General features: G+C 50.6%; 1 protein-coding gene across 1 annotated transcript; it reads right to left on the bottom strand.

The window, feature by feature from the left end:
* Nucleotides 1-21323, bottom strand: Rbp1 (retinol binding protein 1). Its single transcript, XM_028866052.2, is given in 5 exon segments — nt 1-246; nt 2143-2244; nt 20437-20615; nt 21040-21142; nt 21144-21323. Coding segments are annotated over 5 exon segments (597 nt in total). The 5' UTR covers nt 21303-21323; the 3' UTR covers nt 1-192.
* Between the last annotated feature and the right edge of the window lie 4942 nt (nt 21324-26265).

Here is a 26265-nt window from a genome sequence, read left to right as displayed (position 1 = left end):
TCTTAAACAGAGATGACCTTTATTGGGGGGTGGCTTCATCTTAAGAAAAGGAAGAGACAAGGCGATGAGATAGAGTTTGCTGGCAGATGCCTGGGTGGCTATGTGTTCCAGCCCCATGCTGGGGGGTGGGGGCTCCTGACCACGGGCCCATCCCACTTGTTCCTAAAGACCAAGGCTATCTTCTCAGGCTGCTCACTGCACTTTCTTGAATACTTGCTTGCAGATCACACCCTGGGCTCTCATCTCCTAGGGTAATAAAGACACTTGTTATTAGCTGAAGCAACGTTACCCTTGAGGCTCAGAGCATCTCAGGACAGAGACTTGAGACATATTGGATGGCTACTATCATTCCCCATGAGCTTAACTAATTCCTGAAGAAGTTGATGAAGTGGGAGCCACAGAGATCAGGTTCTCTGATTCCTACAGACAGAGCTGGCTGGGAGAAGGGTTGGTTCTGAGCTGACCAATAGGGGCCCTTGATGGCTCCATTCTCCCTACTCCCTTAAAAAGTCAAAGAGCTTTAGGAACCCAGGCCTGGGACAGTCTGCAGGCTCGAAGGGACTGGTTCGCTAGGTTGTTTCAGAGTAGGCAAGGATTTAAGCCTAGGCCGTCTACTGGAGTTTGGGAATGATGCTGAGTTGCCAATATCTCAGTGGGTGGAGGCTGGCCTTCCAGGTAATTCCAAGAGCAACCAAGATAGCCCAAGATCTTCCCACAGGGACAGCTCCTGCAGACTATGGCCAGGCAGTCATGGCACTCAAATTCTGTGTCTTCTGAGTTGTTGGGAAGTGGAACTGGAAAGTTGAATATTTATTTGTGTGACATTCACTGAAGTGTAAGTGCTGACTGAAGAAACCTGAAGCCCTTTAAGAGCCAAGTGAAATCACCTGACAACCTTCCACACACTGATTTGCAACCTTGGCATAGAGCTGCAGGGCTGAAGAGTTAGGGGACACCTAGATCATGTCTGCCCTTTTTTTTCTTTTTCTTTCTTTCTTTTTTCTTTTTCTTTCTTTCTTTTTTCTTTCTTTCTTTCTTTCTTTTTTCTTTCTTTCTTTCTTTTTTTTTTTTTTTTTGGTTTTTTGAGACAGGGTTTCTTCATGTAATTTTGGTATCTTTCTTGGATCTTGTTCTGTAGACCAGGCTGGCCTTGAACTCACAGAGATCTGCCTGGCTCTGCCTTCCGAGTGCTGGGGTTAAAGGCCTGTGCCATCGCTGCCCAGCTTATGTCTGCCCTTTTTGCAGCTAAGCAAACAGAGGCCCAGGGAAGAGCCCGAGTTGGGGATGGACCCCACAGCATAGGCCCCATGCAGCTGGTCTCTTCCCCTCACAGCTCACATCCTCACAGCTGCAGAGCTCATATGCAGCAGGATGGCATTATCAGACGAGAATAAGGACAGCTGGAGACCTACCCGAGGCACTCAGTGAGTGGCCCAGGATTAAGTTCCAGGTCATCTGGACCAGGTTCCTTCTGCAGAAGGGTACTTGGGGAGTTGCAAGGTAGAGGAGTGATAGGAGACTTCCCCCTCCGAGGATATGGGCCGTGTTAGCTCTCAGGGAGCCCAGGCCTCTATGCTTGCTTTTCCCAGGCTGAAGACAGAGTGGAAGTGGCTTTGACCTAAGGCTGAGGGTGGAGAACAGGACTGGACTGAGGAGAGCCTTACCTGGCCCCTGGCTTAAGCTGAGATCACATTCTCCTGGTGAATTCAGCTTGGCTCTGGCCTGGTTGTGCACAGGGCACATATACGTTATGTGCAATGAGCAAAGGTTCGCTCTGTGCTTTGTGGACATGCAACCGGACGTGCAAGCCAGACGTCCCACCTTTCAGAGTTCCAAATCTTCACCACCAAGATAGGAAGCTGATTCCCATTTCCAGAGAACAGAAGGGCCTCGCCAGCTGCTAATACTACCAAATGCCTCTCCACCTGCTCCCTCTGGCGGGACCTTGCGTCAGCCTAGACCTTGAAAACAAATCGTATGGTTTTCCAAGTCACTCGGGCACCTTCTCCAGACCCTTAGAGGAGAAGCGTCGTCAGAATAGAACCAATGCCTCGCCAAGGTATTATTTTCCAATGACCATTCACTCCTTCAGGGAATAAGGACCTCTGAAGACACAGCCTGGGTCCCCACTATGGAACTTACCAGGTGCAGCTCGTCACCCTCGATCCACTGGGTCCAGCCACGACCCTCCTTCTCACCCTTCTGCACACACTGCAGCTTGTCCCCGTCCCAGCTCACTGTGGTCTGCCAAGCAAAAGACCACAGTAGTCAGTTCTGGGGAAGCAGTCCCACCAGGGACTGGAGGAGAGGAAGGTGTCTGACCTCAATAATTCAAGATGCGCCTCTGGCAATTTTAGTGTAGAAAATTGGCAGCCTAATACTCCCTGCCCACCACATGCTTTTATTAAAGTGTGCAGATCAGTTTTAAAATTTATGAAAACCTTCATAAATTCCATTTAAAAGGGCAATTAGGAAGGGAAAATGTCATTGAGATAGGGCTGAGAATGGGGATTGGGAAGGAGGGGCTTCCGGGGCCGAGCACAGGCTGTGTATGGGTATGCCGGTCAGGGTCTTGTCCCTGTATCTTGCCTGTGAGAACCCTGCCTATCCCCAGACAGATCAGCCATTCAATCATTATTCAACTTTTGCTAGGTCTTATAATACCTACAAGGTCCCACCCATGGCCTCAAAGAGCCTCCATCTCAAGGGAGAATGACCTCAGATATCAACAGCCAGCTACAAGGTGTTGGCCGACAGCCACCTGCCTTTCTGAGCCAAGTCTCAATCTCCCTGTTTGTAGCTGGTCATGTGGACTGGAACCTCCCGTAGATGGCCCAGGTTAGGAGACTCGCTCTGCTCATCTGGGTGGTCAGGACATAGGTCAGTGGGGCTCTGAAGTCCCTCTCTTCCATTCTGCTACGTGGCTTCATTTTAAAGACCTTATGTCATTGATGTTTAGTGTCAGAGACTTTAAGAGATCAGCAGTAAGTTAAAGAAGGGGAAGCCAGGGATGATACTGGGATGGGCTCCAAGGAGGAAGGGTGGTCCCCCAGGAGAAAGGTTCTGGGTGGTCTGTCCTGAGATAAAGGCCGAGATGGGAAAGTATAAAGTACAAATATTCAAGACCTGAACTGTGTGCGAGCCCTCCTGTCCTGCATGAGACCAGCCTCCAGGCTGCACTCTACTGATGATACCTCAACCCCACACCCCACCCTTCAGTCTTCACATCTTCACAGAGCACAGTGTGCCCTTTGAGGTGCTGAGATGTGGAGACAGGCATCCCTGAGATGTTTCTGGTTCCTTGGAGCAGCTGGGACCCACCCAGGAACACGGGGGTGGGTAGGAGGCTCAAAAGAGGACCGAAGCTCAGTCTGGTCTCCCTGGCATGGCCAATGAATGAGCACCTGGTGGCAATAGGACCTCAGAATAGGACCTCAGTGAGTGAACAGACATGCCCAGGACCTCACCCACATACCATGCCCACCTTTGGGATACACACCCTTGCCAAAAGGGAAGGTCCTTACCATGAGTCCTGCCTCCCCCTGCAGTGGGAAGGGCTCTGTTCACTCTTGCTCACTGTGTGGCTCTGAATGAGTTTAACACTTCCTCTGAGTCCCCACATTCCCACCCGGTCATGAGGGCGCTGACTCAGAGGCTTTAGAGAGCTCACGTTCTGAGCTTCCTGTGTTCTCTGCCACACGCAGCTTAGCATCAGGACTGCCAGTAACAGCCTAATGCAGAAGGGAGAGAGGAGAAATCTGGGCAATGGGTGTGGAGTGAGAATTCTGGAGGATTTTCCCCTTTCTCCTTGCTGGCTTTTAAGGGGCACCAGGCCCATCTTTGGACTTGCTGATCACTACTGCCCCCTGCTGTTGAGATGAGCCTGCAATGTGACACACAGGAGGAGCCTGGGGAGATGGATCCATCCATCGCAAGTTGAAGGGTGTGATACCTAATTGCTAGGAGACAGATATCGGAAGATCCTTGGGACCCCAGCCTAACCTGTGAACCACAAGCTAATGGGAAACAAAACCAAACAAACAGAAAAACACAGAGGTAAAAGGCACTTCTGAGGAATGTCTCCACATGTACACATGTGTACACGCTCCTGCACATATAGATGGGTATGCATGCATGCACATGCATGTACACACACACACACACACACACACACACACACACACACACACACTGCTGGGTAGACATTTCAGGAGACAGAGTGCCTGCTGCACAAGCTGGTGACCTAAGTTTGGATCCTCAGAGCTCACACTTAAAAGCTGTGCACAGTAGTGCACATGTCTATAATCCCATGGTACCCCTCGAAGCAGATGGGAGGTGGACAGAATTGCCTGGAACCAGTGGACCAAATAGCCTAGCCTAGCAGCAGTGAACAGGAGACCATGTCTAAAACAAGGTGGACGGTGAGAACCAACACCTGAGGTTGTTCCCTGACCTCCACATGTGTGTCTTAGCATGTGTGCACCTGCACTCACTGGCATGAACACAGACACAAAGACATACAGAAGGGAGGCAGGTGCAGTCAGGTATGCACCACTTTGCACAGGAACAAATCTGGTCTCAGCTCCTGAAGGGGGTTCACAGTGAGTGAGGGGCACAGGAAGACTTGTGGGTGGCTCCTCTCCTTGAATCAGACACTCAATTGGGGCACATGTGTAGTCTTAAGATTGAGAAAGTCCATTCTCCTGGTCAGAATACAGTGTAGTCCATGTCCTGTGAGACTGCGATGGGTCAAGGCTGTTACCTGATGTCCCAAGTGTGGCAAAAAGCCACGCACTGGGTGTCACTCATGCCAGACCTGGGATGGTGGAGGGGTGGAGAAATGAGTCCTTGGCTTCAAAGAGCTCCTAAGAACACTTGGTTTCCCCAGCAACTGATCTGTGTTTATACAGAGACCTACTCTGCAGGTGAAGGGCTCCTGACCCCACGTAGGCATAGACAGACTGGCTGGATCTCAGCTGTGATCTACAGTTTTGCTTTTTCCAGAAAAGTTAGTCAATGGGCATACGGATGCCCTCTGTAATGGAAAAGAAGAAACAGAAATGAGTCTATGTGATCTTGCCTCTTCAGAGATAACTGCCTAACATTTTGGTGTACTTATGTCCAGCTATCTATCAACATACCTATATAATTGTGCTTTCAGAAAATTAGGATTGCAGTATTTATGCCTTTCTTTTATGCCTTATCGCTTCTTCATTTATTAGAGACAACTTCCACTTTGATAGATAGTCTCCATAAGCATTCTTTTCATTGTTATATACTATCCAGGAAATGGCCACATAATTTGTAAGGACCAAAGTAAAATGAAAATAAGGGACTCTCATTTAAAAATGATCACAACTTGAAGACAGCCACAGCAGATCATCTGGCCAAGCAAGGAGCCCCTCGGGGCCCGCCTTGCACTCAGGCCCTGGTGGTGTTTTAGGGAACATACACACCATTGTTCAACCGATTACCTATTCCTGGGCATTTGGGTGTTTTATAATTCTATACTAGCATAAAGAAGACTTGCTTGTACACACACTTTTCAACACATTTCCTCAGAACTTATGTCCTCAGGAGGAACTGTCTTATGGAATCGTGTATAGATGTTTAAAGCTTTTGATGACCATGCCGACCGGATCTCCAGACTCACACCCGTTTACCCTCCAGTGCCAGGGTCAGAGAAGGGCCGTGACTGGGATAGGACTTCAGTCAGGAGGACACTCCTGATGCTTTTCAAGTCTCACGGAGAGGAAAGGCCTGGGGTGTGTGTGTGACACGAACTGATACCCTAGACTCAGGAACCCCCTCTTAGACGTGAAGGCCACAAATGTCCAAGGACAAGGCAGAGGATTGCAACCCAGCTTCTCGGCAGCTCTTACCCAACATCACAGGAAAGCGCAAAGGGCTGGAGCCAGGGTGGCTGGTATAAGCAAATCCAGTCTAAGTTTTTCTTAAAAATGAACAATAATCCACATCTCTTTGGCTGTGTCAGCAGCTTCCTGAGAGAGACGTATGCCAAGAGATGAGTGAGGACAATTTTATACCACTCTGACAAGGGACTGTCATTTCAAAAGCCATTATCCACCTTCCAACCACTCAGAAATCTTAGCTGCTACTGCAGCCAGGAAGTCTGAATGACCCTGTCCCAGGGATGTCTTTATGCTCCTTTGTCCCCTTCAGGTGACTAGTACTGGTTGTGACAGACAGTGACCTGACATGACCTATAAACACTGAGACTCAATGTGGCTCTCAGGAAACTTTCGACATTTATTATTAAAGTTCCCATATACTGCCACTCACTCACTCCAAGGCAGGGATGACTGGTCACTTCTATACCTCCACGCGTGTCCACCTAGCCCTGCCAAGTTCTCTCTTGCTGGACCTGCTTCTGGATCAATCTTGTCTCTGTGGGTCCAGAGGCGGGTCATAAGAGGAGACACTTTGCCTGTGGCGACTTTTGTATGCAAACTCCCGAGCCAGACCTGACCCAACCCTGACCCCAACACCTACACTCTCTAGATTTGGGGGTAAAAGGCAAAGCCCAGCCAGTGAGTTGGCACTTCCTGTGTACATTCTGTGAATTGTTAAAAGATAGAAATTGGCCGTTCCTCCTGTGGTTTGATTTTAACGCATGCTTTTTTTTTCTCCGAGTGTCTTTTCTGTTCCTGGCGATTTGTTAAGACAGCCTTTGGCGCTGGTGTTAAATAAGCTGTTGCATGGGAGGGGGAGGAAAGACCTAAGCCCTAACACATGAGCGCCAGGTCCTGTCCTGAGAGCTTGCCACAGTGCTTCATTAATCTGCAAGCTTTAGAACTGAAAAACAAAAAAACAAAAACCCCAAGCTTCTGTAACGTCCAGCCTGCTGCCCCTGGGACTGAGCGCACTCAGTTTTCTCTGGCCGAGAAATGCAAAGGCTAGGTAGTGGCTTCTCTTTTTCTGGTCCACTCCCAGGGGGCTTGCAATTACCTAAAACAGCACATTTAAGGGAGAGGGGAGCTAACTCACTGTGAAAGCAGATGAAAACCAAATTAATAAGGCTTTAAAAATGTAAATGAGTAATTAGAGACATAAAGAGCACTAAAAACAGCTACTATGAATGAATATAGCCATAACAAGACCTTTGTGGGCACAAGAGAATGCAATTCCACCATGAGTCTTCAGTTCTGCCATGAAGATGTTAACAGGGAATGATAACAAACAAAACGGAATATGTTCAGATTAGTAAACCTGGATTAGTAATCTTAGTACATTATCCCCCCCACACACACACACACAATCATTTAAGAAAGGGCCTAGACTAACGTGCTAGGGCTACTACTGAGGCCAAGGTTCTGAAGAAGGGGGTGAGAGGCTGGACAGAAAAATGTTGGAGGCCTGTGCCACCCAACCCTGTGTAGGCATCTGGAAGACTTCCTGGTTGAAGTGACAGTATCATGTCGTGATCACCACCACCACCACCACGGTCACCATCGTGGCAAGCACCAGGCAGAGTACCGAGCAGGTTACGAAGCACATCACCATGACATCTCAGGACCTCTTGAAGCACCTATCCTCATTTTAGAAATGCCAGTGACTTGTGCTCAGCAGTCCCCTGGTTTCAGCTGAGCCTTTCATGAGAAGGAGGTCGCGTGGCCTGGCTCTGCAGGGAACAGCATTCTGCAGCCATGGACACGCCAGAGGTTTGAAAGCGGGAGGTTGTACTGTCAGCCTGGAGGACGTGTGACCATGGGTGACCCTAGAGCTGATGTCAGAAAGAGCCACAGGGTTCTGCTAAGAAGCAGGAGAGAGAAGATGAGGAACAAGAGAATCCCAGGCAGAGGACACAGCCTAGGAATGGTAGGCAGATCAAAAGAGAAGGGCTGCATGGAGGAAGCTCTAAGCAAGCCTTTCCAGGGTGGACTCGCCCGTTCTTTCATATGAGGCTGAACCTGGCACTTCCAAAGCAGAATTTGCTGAAACTGAAACGGCTTACAGTCCCCTTCTTCTTCATGTCTATGGGGCTCCAGCTGGCCAAAGGCGGTTCTATGGAAAGTCCAGGTGCTGGCATCTCTAGACCCTGCTCCCAGGCCAAACTGATACCAGCTCCTTTCACACGAGATGGTGGGGAGTGCTGGAGATTGGAGGAAGAGGGGTCCAGGAGCTGATGACCCACCCGAGTGCTCGGAGGGGCACAGAAGCCTTTTGTCTCCCACAGGAGCCCCTTGCCTCTGCCGATCTTTCCCAGCAAACAGAAAATAAGGAACCCCCAGAATATAAGATGTGTTCTTAGTAACTAGGGAAGCGTGGGCAGCTCAGAGTGTTCCCAAGGTCTGGGATCCTCTTACCATGTGGGATGCCAACCACCACTTTGCGGCAGAAAAGTGCACACAACCAATTTTTGAATGAATGGATGGATGAATGAATGATTGGCAAAAGCCATTCTAGGGCCATGCTGGTAGTTTTCAATGACTATCCCAGAAAAACTTCTGCCCACAAAACAAAACACCCCAGGCAATGCGGCTGCCAGCTCCTCCACAGATGAGCTTCACAGAATGGGCCAGTCACAGGAGTGATCTGGCTTCAGGTGCCTAAGAAGTGAGGGGTAAAGTGCAGGGACCCAGAGCACGGGTCATAGTTCTAATCTCCTCCAATCAGACTCTGAGGCCACAGCCTGTCCTCATTCCCAGGGGGCCATTTCCACAAGGATCTCCATCCAGCAGGCTGCAGGGCAGTCGGCTACAGCCGTGGGAATGTGGTTGTGCCATCCCTACTTCTTTCTGGTGAGGTGACCCTGAGCCGTTCACTCCGCTTCTGCAGCCTCCATTTCCTCATTGCCAATGGGCGATAGCTCTGCCAGGGGGCACAGCATCAGCTCAAACGCGGCTGTTTCCATGCAGGCCACAAACTCTCGGGTCAGCAGCAACCTGGCCCGTTGGCTGGTCTCACCCAGCCTGGCCTGTGGTATGGAGTGGCCTGTGGTAAAGCGTGTGCCGTTTTTAAACCCTCCACTCCTCCCAACCCTGTTACATCTCCCCAGATGGCCAGGTGTCCCTTCATACATGTGCCCGACCCTGAATTTATCTCCTGAGGTAACCGTGCTCAGGGTGAGAGGATGAACTCTAACAGCCCATCCTGATGGAGCAGCTGCCCTAAAGATTTTTCTCATACAGCATTCATTCACCACTTAACTTTCACCGAGAAGCAATTATCCCTGACTTTCTAATTACCCCTACTTCACAGATTAGTAGAGGCTCAGAGAGGGGGAAATAATTTTCCCCAGGGCAACAGTTCACACAGAGGTAAGATTTCAAAGGAGGTCAGGCGTCAGAATTGACAGGTCATGACTGACTTCTAGACTCCTCAGACAGAATGGGGCATGAATGAAAAACCGTGTCCAGGAAGATAAGAGGTAATTGCCTCCCTGGAATTTGGGCTTCTTAGCCAGCCCCTTGGCCTCCATGGTTGGAAAGAACAGATTTCAAAAGGGACCTCTCTCTCCAGCCACTGATGAGTCCATCCCGCAGCACTGCTTCATGAAGGGACACTTCAGGTTAGACCCAAAGCTCAAAGACATATCAACTCAGAGCTTTGATAATAGATAATGGCCCCTAAGATAATAGTCACGCATCTCTTTGCTAACCACCTGGAGTCACACTGCCTGGATACAAGTCCACTGGGTACCTATTTATACTGGCACCTTCTTCATAGGCAGAGAGAGAGAGAGAGAGAGAGAGAGAGAGAGAGAGAGAGAGAGAGAGAGAGAGAGAGAGAGGGGGAGTGACTAGAAGAATGTCTGGTAGAAGGAAAATACCTGGCAGACATAATCCGTTGTTGAATTGGATTAGAGCAGATCTTGTGGGATCCGGCCAATGGTAACCTTTTACATTGTTCTGCTGTTTTCACTTAACACTCATTGAACAAATCCACTGCGACCCCTCGTGCCAGGGCACGAGACGCACAAGTAAGGGTCTCTGCTGTCTGGACTCTCCGGTACATTAACAAGAGTCACGGGTGGCCCAAGACACCTGCAGAGAGGGAGCCTGGGGCAAAAGGAAGGATGGCGGCAAGAAGGGGACTCCAGACAAGGCCAACAGAGCAGGTAAGCCTGGGCTAGCTCTCCACCAACCGGTCACTATGCTTCCAAAGGGAGGCGAAAGAGATCATCCCAGAGGAGTGATGGAGAGAGCGAAGGAAGGCACACCCCACGCAGGATGGGGCCAGAAATAAAAGGTGTGCGGTGGGGGGTGGGTCTGAAGTGGTGAGTGGCTATCTCCTAAGGTCATAGGGTGGTCAGCTCTGAGGAGCTCCAGGCGGTGTCAAGCTGGGAAGCAGTGTGTGATCAGGCTCCCTTTTGAAGATGTGAAGGATGCGCTGGAGTGTTGAGGATGGGAAAAGGGGATGGCTGTGGAAGCAGAGCAGTAATGAAGTGAGACTGTCCATAGGAAGGGCTGCATTTGGCACACAGCAAGCTCAAGAGGTGTTAATTGGTATTACTGTTGTTATTGCAGGCAAGATATTCAGAGCAGTGCAGACAGAATGTGTGTGTGTGTGGGGGGGTGGTGGATGGATATTACAAAACAGAGTCCTTGGAACTGGTCAACAAATTGCCTATAAACACTTTTATCTTCGAGGCAATGGTTGATATGGCTGTGTAGTAGTGGTCTCTGGAATTAAAAAGTCAGTTGTCCTGGAGACCCGCGATGACTCGGTATTTAGGAAGCCAGCAGGAGACAGCTTGTTCTCTGAACCACACAAAATCAGAAGTTACAGATATCAAAGTTGAAGCCCCAGGCAACAGACAAGAAGTGTGTGTGATCCTGGAAAACCACCCCCACCCCTCACCCCCCCCCCCCCAGTGTGTAAAGTAGAGGCCAGAGCCTGCTCTCCATGGACCCCTGGAGAGCTCAACAGACACAAGGGCCCAGCAGCTCTCAGGGTTGAGTTTATGGGCGCTGTTGGGGATTTTTACTAAGAAACCTGCACACACACAGACACCTTTGTGCAAACTTAAGGGGAAAAACAGCTTTCCTGGAATACGAGACGTGCGGGGGCTGTCTGAGTCAGGAGTAAGATGATTTTCTGACTCACAGCCCATTGTCAGACAGATTTTTTTCCCCACTGGCTGCACGTAGGACCAGTTTCACTGTGAGGTGGGAAAGATGGTGGTGGGGGCCTGTGTTTCCTGCCATCCCTACGTGTACATCTACCTGGTTTACAGTTCTTCCCCAGAAGACCTCTGTGTTGTCCTTGTACTCCCAAATCAGAAAAGGAGAAGGAGAGCTGGTAGGGTACAGGGAAGGAAAGATGCAATGCCCTCCTTGTATGAAGCTGTCATCCTGGGCTGTCTGCCTATCAAAGGAAACTCCAAGAGAAGTCACAACCGGCAACATTATAAATGCACTTTCATGAAGGCTTTGGTCAGCAGAACAGGTATCTGGGTGAGCTAGCGGGGGCTGTGTGTGTGTGTGTGTGTGTGTGTGTGTGTGTGTGTGTGTGCTCTCACTAAGCACTCTAATACCATTTAATTTACACAACAGGGGTTCTAGACCAACAAGTGACTAATGCAACCAACAGGATTCCCAGAGCGGGACTGGTGGATTGGACACAACCCTTGTTCTCAGCAATGTTTCCAATCAACTCCAAGTCAAAACCACCGCTGAACTCCTGAGACCACAGAGAAAGGACAAAGGTTGACTGCAGGCTTGACTTCTAGAGGACAAATGGTCACAGAAGTGACCGTCAAAAGAAAGGCACAAACTCCTTGGGTCCCCCTGTGGGGACTCCAGCAGGAGGTCTATTCAGAGAGCGTTGGGCTGATGGTTAGACTTCTCAACACACGTGGTTTTCTCCAGAGGGCTGACTGTCCCCTTCTAGCCCACAAGATGGTCTCCAGAGCTGAGCCCTGGAGGTGAGAAAGCCCCACCCTAACTAGAAAGGACAGGCTCAGGCACACCTGCTGCGGCTCCTCTCCCACCCCCACAGAGTCAGAAACCCACTCACATTAGTCAGAAACGAAACAGCCCCATCTGGATAGACCTTCAAAGCTTAGGCAAAGAAACAAGCTCCAGACCCACTGGGCAGTCCACAGGGTGCCAGAGGCCCTGGTGACAGTTTGTCAAGCCAGCAATCCTAAAGCCTCAGTCGTGTTTGTTTAGAGCCCTGCCACACCCTGCTTGTTCAGATGTGGAGCCTGGATCCTCTCCTACAGAGGATGGGTGAGCCTTTCTGACTACCTCCACCAACAGAATATAGGAGAGTTGCCAGGAGATGTTACAGTTTGGATAGGTGTCCCTGAGCCCCATGTATTCAAGGTTTGGCCCTTAGCCTGTGTCCCTGCTGGGAGATGTTGCAACTGCATGCAACTTTTAAGAGTCGAGGCCTGTTTGGAAGCCTTCTGGTGATAGGAGGGTATACTCTTGAAGGGGATATTGGGACCCTGACTTCATTCTGGCCATTAGGGAATGGTAGGTCAATGGAGGAAGCTCACTGTGTGTCTGTGAACAGCCATCCCCTGTAAAGAGCTTCCTCCACGACCTTCCACCTTGACGCAGGCCCACAAGGAATAGCACCAACTAATCATCAATTAAAACTTGCAAGGCTGCAAGCCAAAGTAAACCCTGCCTCCTTTTATGTAAATTAGATCAGGTATTTTTTGTTACAGCAACAGAAAGCTGACTAATACAGTGCCTTCAGAGCTCACAAAAAAGTTATACACCATCTGCCTTCCTCTCATGAGACTCTCATTCTTGAAACCTTGCTGCCATGGCAAGTAAGTATAAGAGAGCCATCTGGAGAGAGAATCCTGGAGCTCCCAGCTGGGACAAGCCGTCCTCTCTGAACTTCGCTCAATTGCATATTTGTGAATGAAATAAATGACTTATTTTTAAGGCACTGTTTTCAAGATAGTTTACTACTCCGCAATAAAAAAATATATAATTTATCACCACATATAATTCTCACATGCCACAGGAGGGTACAGTTTCTAGTTCCTCTTTGAAAATTAGGACTTGGGGACTCATCTCTCCAGGGAAACAGCTGGAAGGTAGAGAAGCAGGATTCAAATGCCCAGCCTAACTTCCTAAACACTCTATCATTCTTCCCAGCACACACTCATCTTCCCGGCTCATCTGCACATGCAGTTGCATCACTGGGACCCTTAACTATCATGGGTTGTTGTAAGACCGGTGTCCACAGGCAGTCCCTGACCCTGTCCCCCAGTGGTACGGAGCTGTACCTCTCGTCACTCATTCATCCCCCTCAAAATGAGCAGTTTTAATGGAAGCAACAAAATTCTTACTCTGAATTTTAATGAGAATGCCATAGGAATCTGGACCTGGCCAGCTGAACCACCAACAGCAACATCTGGAGACATGTTGGAAAAACAAGCATTCAGGCCCCACCCCAGAGCTCTGAGTGAGAACCTTCAGGGTAAGATAGGCTCAAGTGTGTAGAAACTACTGTTCTAATGATTTGGATGGTTAGTTCAGGAGCTCTGGAGTCTGCATGTCTTAGGGACTTATCTAGACACAAGATAGAAAACCAGTTCACAGGGCTTAAGAAGAAAGATGTACCGCTAGCTTAACTATATGGGAAACTGTATTAATGTTGAGAACTCCCATAACACTCCAAGCTTTCTCCACCCCACCCCCCGCCTCTTCTCTCTCTCCCTCGAATGCCTGTGTCCCTGACCTTGTCTTGTTTTTCCCAGTAAGACTCAGGTCTAAACCAATATTTATCTGCCAGACACTTTTCTTTCCCTTGGCCTAGATGAATGTGCCATGCTCCTCATGGCCAGGGGTCAGCAGGGCTGCTGGTCCTATTCGGCACACAGTATGGTAGCACAGCAAAGGCAATGTGTACTATCTCTGTGGTCCTCAGAATTGACCCCGGGGAGTCAGGCACAGCAGCAACCAGGATGCCCTCTTTGCAAATGTGGCAGAAGGAGCAGGGTGTCTGATCAGCTGCTGTCAGGCTGCAGGCAGATGTGCAACAGTGCCCTGGGCTCTTCCCACTCGTCCCAGGCCCTCTGACCCTTGGGATGCTCACCGCTCACCTTACAGACATTGGGGCAGAGATCTTCAAAAACACGTTCTCTGTCTGAGCCCCAGATTTTCATCTACCACATGGGTAAAATGATCCCTTCTGAAGAGCATTTGCTGGGAAGGCCGACAGAAAAAAGTGGGGAGAGGGCTTGGTGCAGGCGCAGCGAGGATTTACTGCTGTTACGTTCCCTCACTCCTGCCTTGCAAAACCCAACCAGTCCTGAAAGCTACTTTGTAAATTTTGTTTGGTTGCTTTGTTTCTCCTTTTTGTAATCCTCAAAAGCACACTGCTGACACCGATTTCAAAGGTCGGGGAACTTTAGCTAGGACATGAAAGAGATCCTGTGTTGAAGACTTGGAAAAGACCCAGCTGAATGCAGGGGCCTGATCTGGTCAGGGGAGGCTCTCAGAAGGTTCCCAAATCCAACAGCATCTGAGCTCTGCAGCCTGAGGAGTTAATTTCACCACTGGCAAGATTTTTGTTAATGTAAGAACCCAAAGATCTCTCTAATGGGTCAAGAACAGGATCAGGAAGCTGGCAAGAGTTTAAACCGGAGTGCTAACAGGGGCTTGATGGATTTCATGTGTCGCCATACATAATTAGATGCCTGGCTGGATGAACGGATAAACGAGCATTTGCAAGAAAGTTATGGAGGGGAGCAAAGGAAAGAGAGAGAGAGAGAGAGAGAGAGAGAGAGAGAGAGAGAGAGAGAGAGATTTCAAAAATCTGAAAGTGCACATAAGGAGAGATGCCTAAAAAATATATAAAAAACCTATATGCAGGAAAACGGAATTTTCCCATCTCTCTTCTCCCCCTTTCTTCTCTCCCTTCCACTTCCCCCCTCCCCTCCCCTTCCCTTTTCTCCTCTTCCCTCTCTTCTTTCTAGCTGTAGGTAGCTATTTTGGCCAGTTGGCCATCTGGTAGATAGACACACAGGCAAGGCTTGCCCAGAGACCCACTGGAAACTGTAGCAGTAATAGGCTTTGAGAGGTAGGATATGGCTGAGTGGAGGAAGGGGCCCCTTGCTTTTCTTTTTGTTCTCTTCCGCTGCTATTGGGATTTTTCCCCTTCCCTTTTATAATAAAAACAAAGAAAGCGGCTGTGGGCCAAGTGCTGGGAGGGGAAGGCAGGTCCCGTGGAGGGGTCATCCTGAGTTCAAAGCTAGATGGGAAGGCGAGGCCAAGGCCGAGGGAGGCAGCGCCAGACCCGAGCGAACAAAGCGGCCTCTTCCAGGGAAACCCTGACCTGGTGTCCACTGTGGGATGACAAATGGCCCTTCTGCCACCAGCATGCAGAGCCAGGCTCACTGCTGGTTCCTAGCTGATGCTCAGTTTCGTCCCACAGGATCCACTCACTATGGAGGGCAGCTGAGGACAAAGAACTGAATGATTCTAGGGACTGTCCTGAGCAGATGTGGGAGACTCATATCTGAAGCTGCAGAGCACCTACCTGTCTGAGCCCCACCCTGAGAAATCCCTGTAGGTCGATTGCATCTGATACTCCTGGTTGGTGCCTTGTCTGATAGTGCACAGTGTGGACAAAGGAGACCACGGGCAGTGGGGAAATCCCTTGTGTCTGTTGGGTTCAAACCAGCCTTTCTACTAAGCCTTTACCAGAACTGAGGCCTTTGCTTGCCCTGTCGTCCTGAAGGATCTCTACTGACCAGACTGGAAATGGTGGGCTAGGAGCTTCAGGGTCACACAGACTGGAAATGGTGGGCTAGGAGCTTCAGGGTCACACAGACTGGAAATGGTGGGCTAGGAGCTTCGGGGTCACACAGACTGGAAATGGTGGGCTAGGAGCTTCAGGGTCACACAGACTGGAAATGGTGGGCTAAGAGCTTCAGGGCCACACAGACAGCTCATATGTTTCTAGAGCATGTCCGGGATGGCAGGGGAGGCCGACTACAGCCAGCGGCCCATGGTCCTTTGCACCTCATTGGTGCTTTTTATACAGGCACACGTAGGGAGACGCTGCCTTACTCCAAAGCAGGAGTTAGAGAGTAAACAAGACAAGTGGCTGTTGTTGACCCTCGGGTACCAGGGTGGGTAAGGATGGTGGCAAACTGCTCACGTAAGGGAGCACTGGAGTGTCCGAGAGACCTACACAGTGGGGAGAGAGAGAGGAGAGAGAGAGAGAAAGAGAGAGAGAGAGAGAGAGAGAGAGAGAGAGAGAGAGAGAGAGAGAGAGGGAGAGAGAGAGAGAGAGAGACGGGTGTTTTCAGCTCTTGATGTTTCGTAAGAACAGTCAGACATAGGATTTTTTTCTTCTCCCTATGAAATCTTAGACTCCTTGGCCCTCATTGGCAACTGGCTCAAACACTGCGCAGGCCAAACAAAATACGTCTGCAGGCTGGATTCCATCTTCTGGCTGGGCTCTGAATACAGATAAGATTCCCGTGGAAGAGGAAGAAACAGAGACATTGCGCCAGCAGCCTTCTGGCCCTTGGCAGAGGAATGTTAGCCCGGCCCCGCCTTGCTCGGTGAGAACAGGACTTGTCAGGTCCTGTTTAGGTCCTCTCTTAGGTCATCACCCCTTGTCCCTCTGTCACGTTTTGCACCCCAGCCGCATACAAGCTCTTGCGGAGTACCGGGTCTCTCATCGGCAGCCTCCTTTCACCCAGGCCTTTCCTAAGCGCCGGACTCACGGTGTATGTCTGTTCTGCTCCTCCCTTCTTCCCACCTTGTCCTTCAGGACCCTGCTCAGGTGGCTCCTCCTGGGACCTTCCCTAACCATAGCTCCCTGAAGCCCAGCTTTGGGCCTCTCAGTCCTCTGTGCTTTTACCATGTGTGAGTCTGCCATGGCCCACGGATGCATCTCCCTCCTCCACCTCCCTGGGCACCCAGGAACCCAGCTATCCCTTTCCTCAGGCTGAGCCCAGAACCCAGTAAGACTCAGGTCTGAACCAGTATTTATTTGCCAGACACTTTCCTTGCCCTTGGCCTTGCTTTCATTCCTTTCCTGTTTGGCTGGCCACAGCTACTTCCTGTCTATCCTACCCGCCCCAGTTCAGACTTATTGGGAGTGAGAACTGTCTCTGACCTCCCAGACCCAGAAGGGGCGTGTCTCTGTCCTGATTACACGGCAGCGGGACTTGTACCCCTCCCCCAGCCTTCCTGGGTCCCACTCCCACAATTCATCCCCTCCTACACTGCACTCCAGGACGGCAGGAGTCCTCACCGAGGCAGTGGGTGTAAATAGAGAGGAAGTGACACGAGATGCTCGCAGCACCCAAAGAGACGACTGTACGGAACCCACGAATGAATGAGCTAAGTTCAGTATGAGACTCTGGTACCCTACTGCAAACACGCACCTCAGAGGCTGGGGGTTTCTCAGATGCCATGATGCTTGGTAGCAGTAGCAACACTTGGGAATCTTGAAGAAGAGACATTGGGCAAGGTGGCCTCGGCGTTTAGCTGTCTCCTCGAGGCCTCCTGAAGCTGGTCTGATTGTTATCTCACACCTATCCCAGTCTTGTTCTTTACCTCTTCACTGGGGTCTACACCTACATACTACCCAGGGAGCAGTTCCCAAGGAAGGGCTTCCTTGCACTTCAAGGGGCCCAAGGACCACTCCAGCAGAGCAGAGGGCTAGATCTGTCCCGTGACAATCTTGTATGTTGGGGGGTGGGGAATAAAGGCATTTTAAAAAGACATTTGTGTCCCTTTTTTGCCTGTCAGACTATTGGAACAATGGACACCAAGAAACTGGAATTCCCTCTGAAATTTCATTCTGCCCCCCCAAAAAAGGGGGGGGGTGGCAAGCAATCCTAAAGGCCTGGCCAGCCAGAGTCAAAGAGGGACTAGATTAGCCGGTTGTTAGGTTGTTATACCACCTTACAGGAGAGACAGTGAGGGTCAGGGGTGAGCAGGAACACACCTTGACAGGACTACTTGACATGCATATCTCTGGCCCTCTATTTAAGCCTTAATTTCACTTCAGGACCCCAGGGTGGACTTGGGGGAGATAGGTCACTGGACCTCATGTCCTTTTCCCCAGTGTGGCCACTTCAAATTTCTTTTTTCTGCTCTTTAGTATTAAATTTGTCTTTTTAAATTGGCTTATTCAGGACAGGCAGCTGAACCTGGCTTTGTGGGGTACAGACTGTGACCCCAACTTTGACAACAATCCCACTTCCCAGAGAGTGATGCCAATGAATCTTGCAGCAGTGACGATAACAGGAACATCAGCCCAGCATCACCCAGCATCATCACCCAACATCATCACTCAACATCATCACCCAGCTACATCTGCCGCTAGGATCCCTTGATGGTTCACGTACCAGGAAGGTCTAAGAAAAGGTGGCCATTGCTCCTTCCTTTGTGTTCTAAGTGCTCCCCCACCTCCCATTCCTTTCCCACTAGTGCAGAAGGGACCCCCTCCAGAACCTCGGGATCCTCCAGCCTGCCCCACGGCTCACCTTGCCTCCCTTTGTCTTCATGGCACACACACACTGGCTGTTAGGACCTCTGAGTGTCTGTCTTACACAAAGATTGTGTGTTCCTGGATGTCAAGGACTGTGCTTTGCTCTGTGTGTGTGTGTGTGTGTGTGTGTGTGTGACGCCTGATGTCCTGACCTCATTCAAGGGAGGCAGATTGCTCATTCAGATCTTCCCTCTCTCTTGCAGGGAACTCTCACCCCAAGGTTAGCCCAGGAAGAAACCCTGTGTATAAAGTTGGTGAAGAGTCGGTGAATTAATGTACGCTATGACACCACCAGGCACACAGTAGACAACTAGTGAATACTCACTAGTATTACTAGGTGATCAGTAATAATCATCAACCAAGTACAAGCCAGCACATTCAGAACCGTAGTGACTCCAAATAAAGACACACCTGATGTGTCTAAGAGGGAACTGAATTATGGAGCGGAGTCCCATGTAGTGGCCGGGAAGAGTTCGTCTTGGGCAATGGAAAGAAGGCAGACCCTGTCTGAAGGTGTCCTTTCTGACTGTAAGTGTCTGGTGCCTGGCGATTTTAGAGCAGTGGTTCTCAACCTTCCTAATGCTGCGACCCTCATGTTGTGGTGACCGCTTGATCATAAAATTATTTTCATTGCTACTTCATAACTGCAATTTTGCTACTGTTACAAATCCTAATGCATATATCTGACACTCAGGATATCAAATATGTGACAACAGGGGTCGTGACCCACTGGTTGAGGACCGTGGCTTTAGAGTGTGACATTGTCCTACAACAGCAGTTTTCCCGCTCCCAAGGCGTCTCCAAGTACACTGCTCACTGCCTACTCTCTTCCCACCCTTCAGATATTGGTCCTGTGGCTTCTCAGAGAATAAAGCAGGTAAGGCTGAGTAGTCCTTCTGGGACTTCTTAACCCTCTTCAGCCATAGTCCTCGAGAAATTAGCTAGGTGGTTTCTGAAAGGTCGGTCTGTCTGTCCACAGAGGAGCCTGGCAGAGTGTAGGGTGGGGTGTGGCCTTCAGATAAGCGGGTTCAAATCCCCACTCTTGCAATTCTGTCCCTCAGTCACTGGCTTAGTACGGAGTTCCCAATGGCCCTTCACTGAGCTGTGGTGACAGTGTGCAGGGCAACAGCCATAAATGCTGTTGACGAGGGGAGGGTAGCAAGCTCCTCCTCTTTAAAAAGCAAGGCAGCTCCTGGGAGCAGGAACAAGGGAGTCTGGACCCAAGACCATGCAAGAGACCCTGGGAGCATCCTGGCCTCCCAGAAACCCCCAACATGCGATGGAGGCTTGAAGCTGACCTTCCGGAGTCTGCTGGGGCATTGCTAATTGGGGTCTGAGGGTCAGTAGTTTCCCGCTCGTGGCCCTGGACGCTGGGCACTGACCTATAGGTTTAGGAGCTGGGTGAAAGTTGAAAGGAAGTTCAGGGCTCAGTGGGTATCAGGCTGGGCCAGGGCCAAATCCCAGCTTTGCAGCAAGAGCGGCAGGCCAGGAGACCTCCAGCCCCCTACAGAGACTTCACACTAGACAGGAAATTGAACTTCAGAGGGCCCCCTGTGTTCTCTCCTCCTTTCTTCCCGTTCCCCACCGAATAATTCACGGCCTTGTTTGGAATTCCAGGCCCCCTCCCCACTTCTCTACCCGATTCACTAAGCCAGTTTTATCTGTAAAATGGATGCGCTCCTATCTCCTCACCGTTAAGGTGAGCCACGGTGAGGCCACGTGTGTCTGAGCTCCTGATAGAGAGAGAGCCTGGACACCGTGGAGGAGACACGGAACTGGAGCCTTCACAGTCGCCCAAACGGTTTTGTTCAGCCACCAACGCTTGCAGAGTGGGTTTTGCCTACCCAGGGGCTCTGGGGCTGGGAGGGAAGATCCGCAGTCCTTGCCAACACAGCATTTTTGCTCCCTCCAGATGAGCTAGCCCAGCCCTAGGACAGAGAACCAACCCCAGGGCAGAAGACACCAAAGGGCTCACGGGGGCCTCACCATGCACTTGCGGTCGTCAATGCCGGTCAGGTCCTCCTCAAACTCCTTCCCAACTTGGAAGTCCATAATGTAGTTCCGAAAAGTGCTCAGCGTGCGGATGATCATGTGGTCGCCGTCCTGTACGATTTCTTTGTCTGGCTTCAGCAAGTTGGCGATTTTGCGCAAGGCCACGTTGACATCTGCAAGGGAGGCAGGGTTGTCAAACTACGACAGCAAAAACAGAGAAGAGAAGGAAGGGTTCCCTAGGTGGAGGGCTTCGGGAGCGATCGCACGGAGGAACAAGGTTGAGGTTCCTCGCTCACTTCGCGCAGCCTCTGAGGGCCGTCTGTGCCTTTCCCCTCCTTTTTTTTTCTTTTGAAAATAAAGTTTTTTGTTTGTTTGTGAGTTTTTGCCCCTTTGCTCGCCCTTTACAAACAAAAACTAGCAAAGCTAGCCCAGCTCTACTAATTGAATTATCTATCACGAGGGACAGCTAGCAGACTCTTGCCACCAATTAACCCTAACAACTCAGGCTCTCTTGTTGGAAGCCGGCGGCTGAACTCTGGGCTCGGGATGGCGGGGTCTGCAGGGAGCCCGGGGTTGCGCACCTCGAGCCGCGCTTACCCAGCGCGCGCAGGTACTCCTCGAAATTCTCGTTGCTCAGCATCTTCCAGTACCCGTTGAAGTCCACAGGCATTTTGGGGACAGACTAGGGATGGTCGGACACCGAGAAGGCGGGAGCGGCTGTGGGCTCGGCCTGGACGCTGGCTGCCAATGCTCTCCGAGGGATGGGAGGCCCGGAAATGGGCGCCCTCGGGGGACACGGGGCTCCGCTGGCCGGCGACAGCTGGATTCCGAGCGTGCACAAAGCCCGCAGGAGGATCCATTGTAGCCGTCCCTCCTCCCAGTGTGCGAGGGCGGGGGCGGGGACAGGGGCGGGGACTGAGGCGGGTCGGGGGCGAGAAAGGTGCGGGGCTAGGTTTGTCTCTGTGTCCCCTCCTGGGAGTCCTTCAAACGCCTGGAATTCTCACGGTACCCGCTGGGAGTTCTTCAAACGCCAGGAACTCTCTCACCCACAGGCCTCTTGAATGTTGAGGACAGGTCTCCTCCGGGTTTACTACTAAGGAAGAGGCCATTTGTCTAAAGCTCCATGCCAGTGGCCTGGCCAGTTTGAAAAGCTAGTCTGTTTAACTCTGGGATGAAGTGCGGAGCAACTGCCCACAGCTCTCCCAGAAAACGAAGCAAAGTTGATGGTATTAAAGGTGCATTGGACAAGAACGCGCTCCAGGTGAATCCATGCACGGTGGTCAGAGACCCCAGGCTTCTTGCAGATGTGAACCTTCCTTCTTTTGCGGGCTATTGTGTTTTCCTCTCCTTCCTCAGAAGGACGACACAGCCCTCCCTTTGATTCTGCGCTTGGCCTTTTACACTTAATATATTCTGGGGCCTTTTCCATATCGGTGCATAGAATGCATTCCCATTGTTTTGTAGGCTTCCATTACTTACCCAGCTCAGCTCCTGATTGCCTGTGTCAGGGTTGGGGGTGGGGGTGGGGTGGGCGTGTTCTGTGGCTTCTGATCCTTGCTGCCATTGGCACCAGTAGCAGTGAAGACCTCACCACCTCTCACCTGCCACCTGTGTGCTACAAAGAGATGGCATATTCACACTGGCTGACTTTTTGACCTGCTAAAGACTAAATGTTTCTTTAAAAATTTTGTTTTTAGCACAGATCAGAGCCTAGGAGGCTGTGGAATGAGCTGTGGTATGCTTTCTTCTTCTTCCAGCTACAGAACCACACCTCCCCAACACCTCCCCCACCTCCACCCCCCCCCCCCGTGCTAAATGACTAAAGGGCACTTTCCCTCAGGGTGGGGGAAATGTCCTCTGGGAAAAAAGGTTGGGATTTTGACTAAAGGGCACCATCCCTCAGGGTGGGGGAAGTGTCCTCTGGGAGAAAGGGATTTTAGCTCTTCTGGCTCTTGCCATACACCAGGGATTCTCATCCTAAGCACTATTGAAATGGGTGATTGCAAGCTGTCCTGTATCTTGAAGGATTTTCAGTAACACTCCTGGTCCGGACTCCCTAAAGTTCCACAAAGAATGCGCTAGTTGTCAAGTTCTGAGGTTGGGAGAATCATCTGGGTTGAGTACCACAGCTGTATTCCCATCACAGCCCTGGTCTCCATCTGCCCTTTGTCGGGCTCTGGGTGGCTCAGGCTGTCGGTTATTATCCAGATCCTGGCCCTGTGTCCCCTCCCCAGTTAGTGCAGTGCTCAGCTAGGTTGGGCAGCCAAGACAGCCTGTCCCAGTTCTGCCTAACCTAAAGGTCAGTCGCGGGGATAGGTCCTGCCTTGATCCAGATCAGCTATGATACTGAGGGAGGGGAAGCCCCAGCACACTGCTTCTTTGTCATCCTGACTCACCGGGATGAAGGATGAATGATTCCTCAGCAATCCCCACCCCCAACAAGTCTAAAGTCCTTCTCTCGCCCCCTCACCACCTTCTCTCACCCCCTCACCACCCGGGGGGAATTTGCACCCTCCCACCCAGCCACTTCCCTTTGTGCCCTGAGATGAGTCTCCTGAGATTGTTTATGCCAAACCCCAGGGTAGTGCTTGGCACAGAGTAGGGCCAGTGAGTCCTGCTCTGCTGCTGTGCTCAGAGTGGCCCCTGTGTTCTGGACAGAGGCATGTTTCTCTACCCGCTGTCTTGCTCCAGGTCTCTGCTCCTCCTCAGGGAGGCAACGGATCTGGCCACTCCTTCCCCTGGCCACTTTGGCCATCTCCTGCTCTCTTGACCTTTGTGCTGAGCTAGTTTGTTGAGCACATAGCATGTTGTCAGTTAGTTTACTCTGTCTCTGCCTGTCTCTTTTTCTAGTGCTCTAAAATCCTGCCCCTTTGGACTCCCCAGGAGGTTCCCTGTGAGGCAGTGGTTCTCAACCCGGGGATCGAAGGACCCTTTCACAGGAGTTGCCTAAGACCATCGGAAAACACAGATATTTACATTATGATTTGTAACAATAGCAATTATGGAGTAGCAATGAAAATTATTTTATAGTTGGGGGTCACCACACCATGGAGTGTATTAAATGGTTCGGAAGGTTGAGAACCACTGAGTGAGGGTTTCTATTGTTGTGATAAAACCATGACAAAGGCAACTTAGAGAAGGAAGGGTTTATTATGGGCTTAAGGTTCCAGAGAGATAGGAGTCCATTGCCATCACGGTGGGAAGTGTGACAGCAGCAGGCAGGAGAGGTCCTGGGGAAGCTGCTGGAAAACTCATACCCACAATCCAGAGCAGAGTGAGTGGACTGGGGATGAAGGAAGGATGCGGAAACCTGAAGGCCTGCCTCCTGCACACCACACCCATACATATCCTTCCCAAACAGTTCCACCAACGGGGGAACAAGAATGTAAACATATGGGCCTATGGGGGTCCTAGCTGCTGACCAGTCTTGCAGCTGTGCCAGGCTGCATGTGTGGGCTTTAGGGCAGACCACCTGCTTTGATGTAGTCCAGGTCACTGTCTTACTGAGTGATCTTGGGTAAGTTAATTAGCCTCTTTATACCTCTGTCTCCACGGCTGTAAAATGGGCACACTGACTACTTACTTCTCCTTCAGGATGGTGGGGCCCAAAGGACAAAGAGATATAAAGGGTATGACACAGAGGGCAATTCCACACCCTCTGTGCTTGAGCCAGAGGAAACAGCAGTGAAGGAATGGGGAGAGGTATTGCTGGCCTTTGCCCCACTCTGGGGCCTTAAGATTCACCCACTAAACTGAAGTGTAAAGTGCTCCACCGGAAGCTGTGGGTACCACTGTGATCCTCCTTCTGCTGATGGCTGCCTCTGCTCGCTGGATTCTGTAGAGTTGGTTTCAAATGGCCTTCTGTGTGATGCAGTGTTACCCGGATGTGTAAGCAGGGGAGGAACAATGGAGGAGAGAATGTGGGATGTTAGAGATGTGGGACCTTTGGGGGCTAGTGATCAAGGAGGGCTCCTTAAAAGAGGCAGCTCTTGCTGGAGCTTCTGGACAGGCAGAACAAGGAGGTCCAGGGGAGGATCAGCATGCAGAAGGAAGGACAGGGCAGAGGAGGAGGGAGTCCAGGATGAGTCAGTGTGCAGAGGGAGGAAAAGGGCAAGCTTGTTCATGGTGGGGTGCAATACACTAGGATACCCCTAACTGGGCTTTCTTCATTAACTAATCCTAAGAATAGGAGTGGAGATTCACAACCAATTCTTGGAGACCCAAAGAGTGCCGAGGTCAAGAGCAGCCAAGCTGCATGTATACAGTGGGAAAAGAAGGAGCAAGGGGCACTCCTGGACTGTGGTGAGTAGGAAGGACAGAGAACCACTGGGGACTCTGGGGAGGGGCTCAGAGGAGCTGCAGGCCCTCCCTCTGAGGACCAGGAGGAAACACACTTTTCCATTCTGCAGCGGATCAGTTTTCTCCATGGGATCACATCAGAGGCAAGGGGGTATCTATCTCACATGCCTGCCTTCTGCCACTGCCACAGCAAGCAGCTGGCCTAGGGTCTTCTCCAGCTGTTGGAACTACAGAGTTCTCCAAGGGCAATGGGACAGACAGAGGCTCTGGCCCTCCTCAGAAAATACTCCTGCCAAGGTGTTATGGGGAGTGCCAACATCATCCCATCCTCTCTGCCAGATCTCCCACCCCAGGACCCTCACTTCATGCGGGGGACCAATGGCTTGGCCTTCTGTCTTGTGTGCTCACATCGTGTCTCTGCTTCTCTCCCAAGGGCTCAGCCTGCTTTGGAGACATGCAGCATGGTGAAATGTCTCTGGAGTCACACTCTGGAGAATTAGTCCACTCCAGGGTCAGCTGCCGCCACACTATCTTCAAAATTAACGTCTGAAAGAAAGAGGGGGTGGGCATCAAAAGTGCTCTCCTGAGTCCTGTGTTGGGGAGACAGGGCTTGCTTATCAAGAGGTCCTAAGGGCTGGGGGCACTGATCGGGGAGTGCACCGATATTCAGACAGGAATGGGAGGGCTCAGCAGGTAAGCACAGGGTGCACAAGCTAGACATAACCCAAATTCATCCTGGGCTCCCTCCTGGAAGGAAAGAAAGCTGTCCTCTGACCTCCACACGTGTGGCATGTGCACACACACACACACACACACACACAACCATGTTCAAATGTGCAAATTATACACCCATGTCTACAATTCCTAGAATCATCATAACTAAGGGGTGTGTGTGTGTGTATGTGTGTGTGTGTGTGTGTGTGTGTGTGTGTGTGTGTGTGTGTGTGTGTGTATTTCTGTGTAGAAGATGGCTCTACAGTGTGGGTCTGCTGCCTTCCGTGTGGCTTCTCAACCAATCACATTACATTTATTTCTGTGCTGTGACAGACCCCACAGGGCCTTTTCTCCCTCTTTCCTCCTTTCTCCTCCGTTCTCCTTCACCCCTTGTTTTTGCTTTATAAACTATGTCATTATGGAAAATTTCAAACCAGAAAAAGAAAAAATATTTAATCACTCAATATGGATTCATTCCCAGCTTTAACAATTATCAAAGCATGGCCAGCCTTGATTCTTTTCTGTCTCATCCCCCACTTCCCACAGCATTTCTATTAAATAGGATACATTGTATCATTTTAAGAAGCATCTCTCAAAGCCAAAGGCTCATGCTTTCAGGCATAAAGCAACATGAATTTATTATCTTCCACACTAAAGGTCAGAGTCTCACATGGTCTCATGGGTTAAAATGAAGACACATCACCTCCTGGCTCTATGGGAGACCCTGTTTCTGCCACTTTCCAGTTTCTAGATGCTGCCTACATCCTCTGGCTCATGATCACAACATTCTGACTGTTGCTCTCTTCCCCA

Source organism: Peromyscus leucopus, chromosome 7, assembly GCF_004664715.2.
Source record: "Peromyscus leucopus breed LL Stock chromosome 7, UCI_PerLeu_2.1, whole genome shotgun sequence".
NCBI lineage: Eukaryota > Metazoa > Chordata > Mammalia > Rodentia > Cricetidae > Peromyscus > Peromyscus leucopus.
Note: the sequence above shows the minus strand (reverse complement) of the source record. Positions and strands in the feature narration are given on the sequence as shown.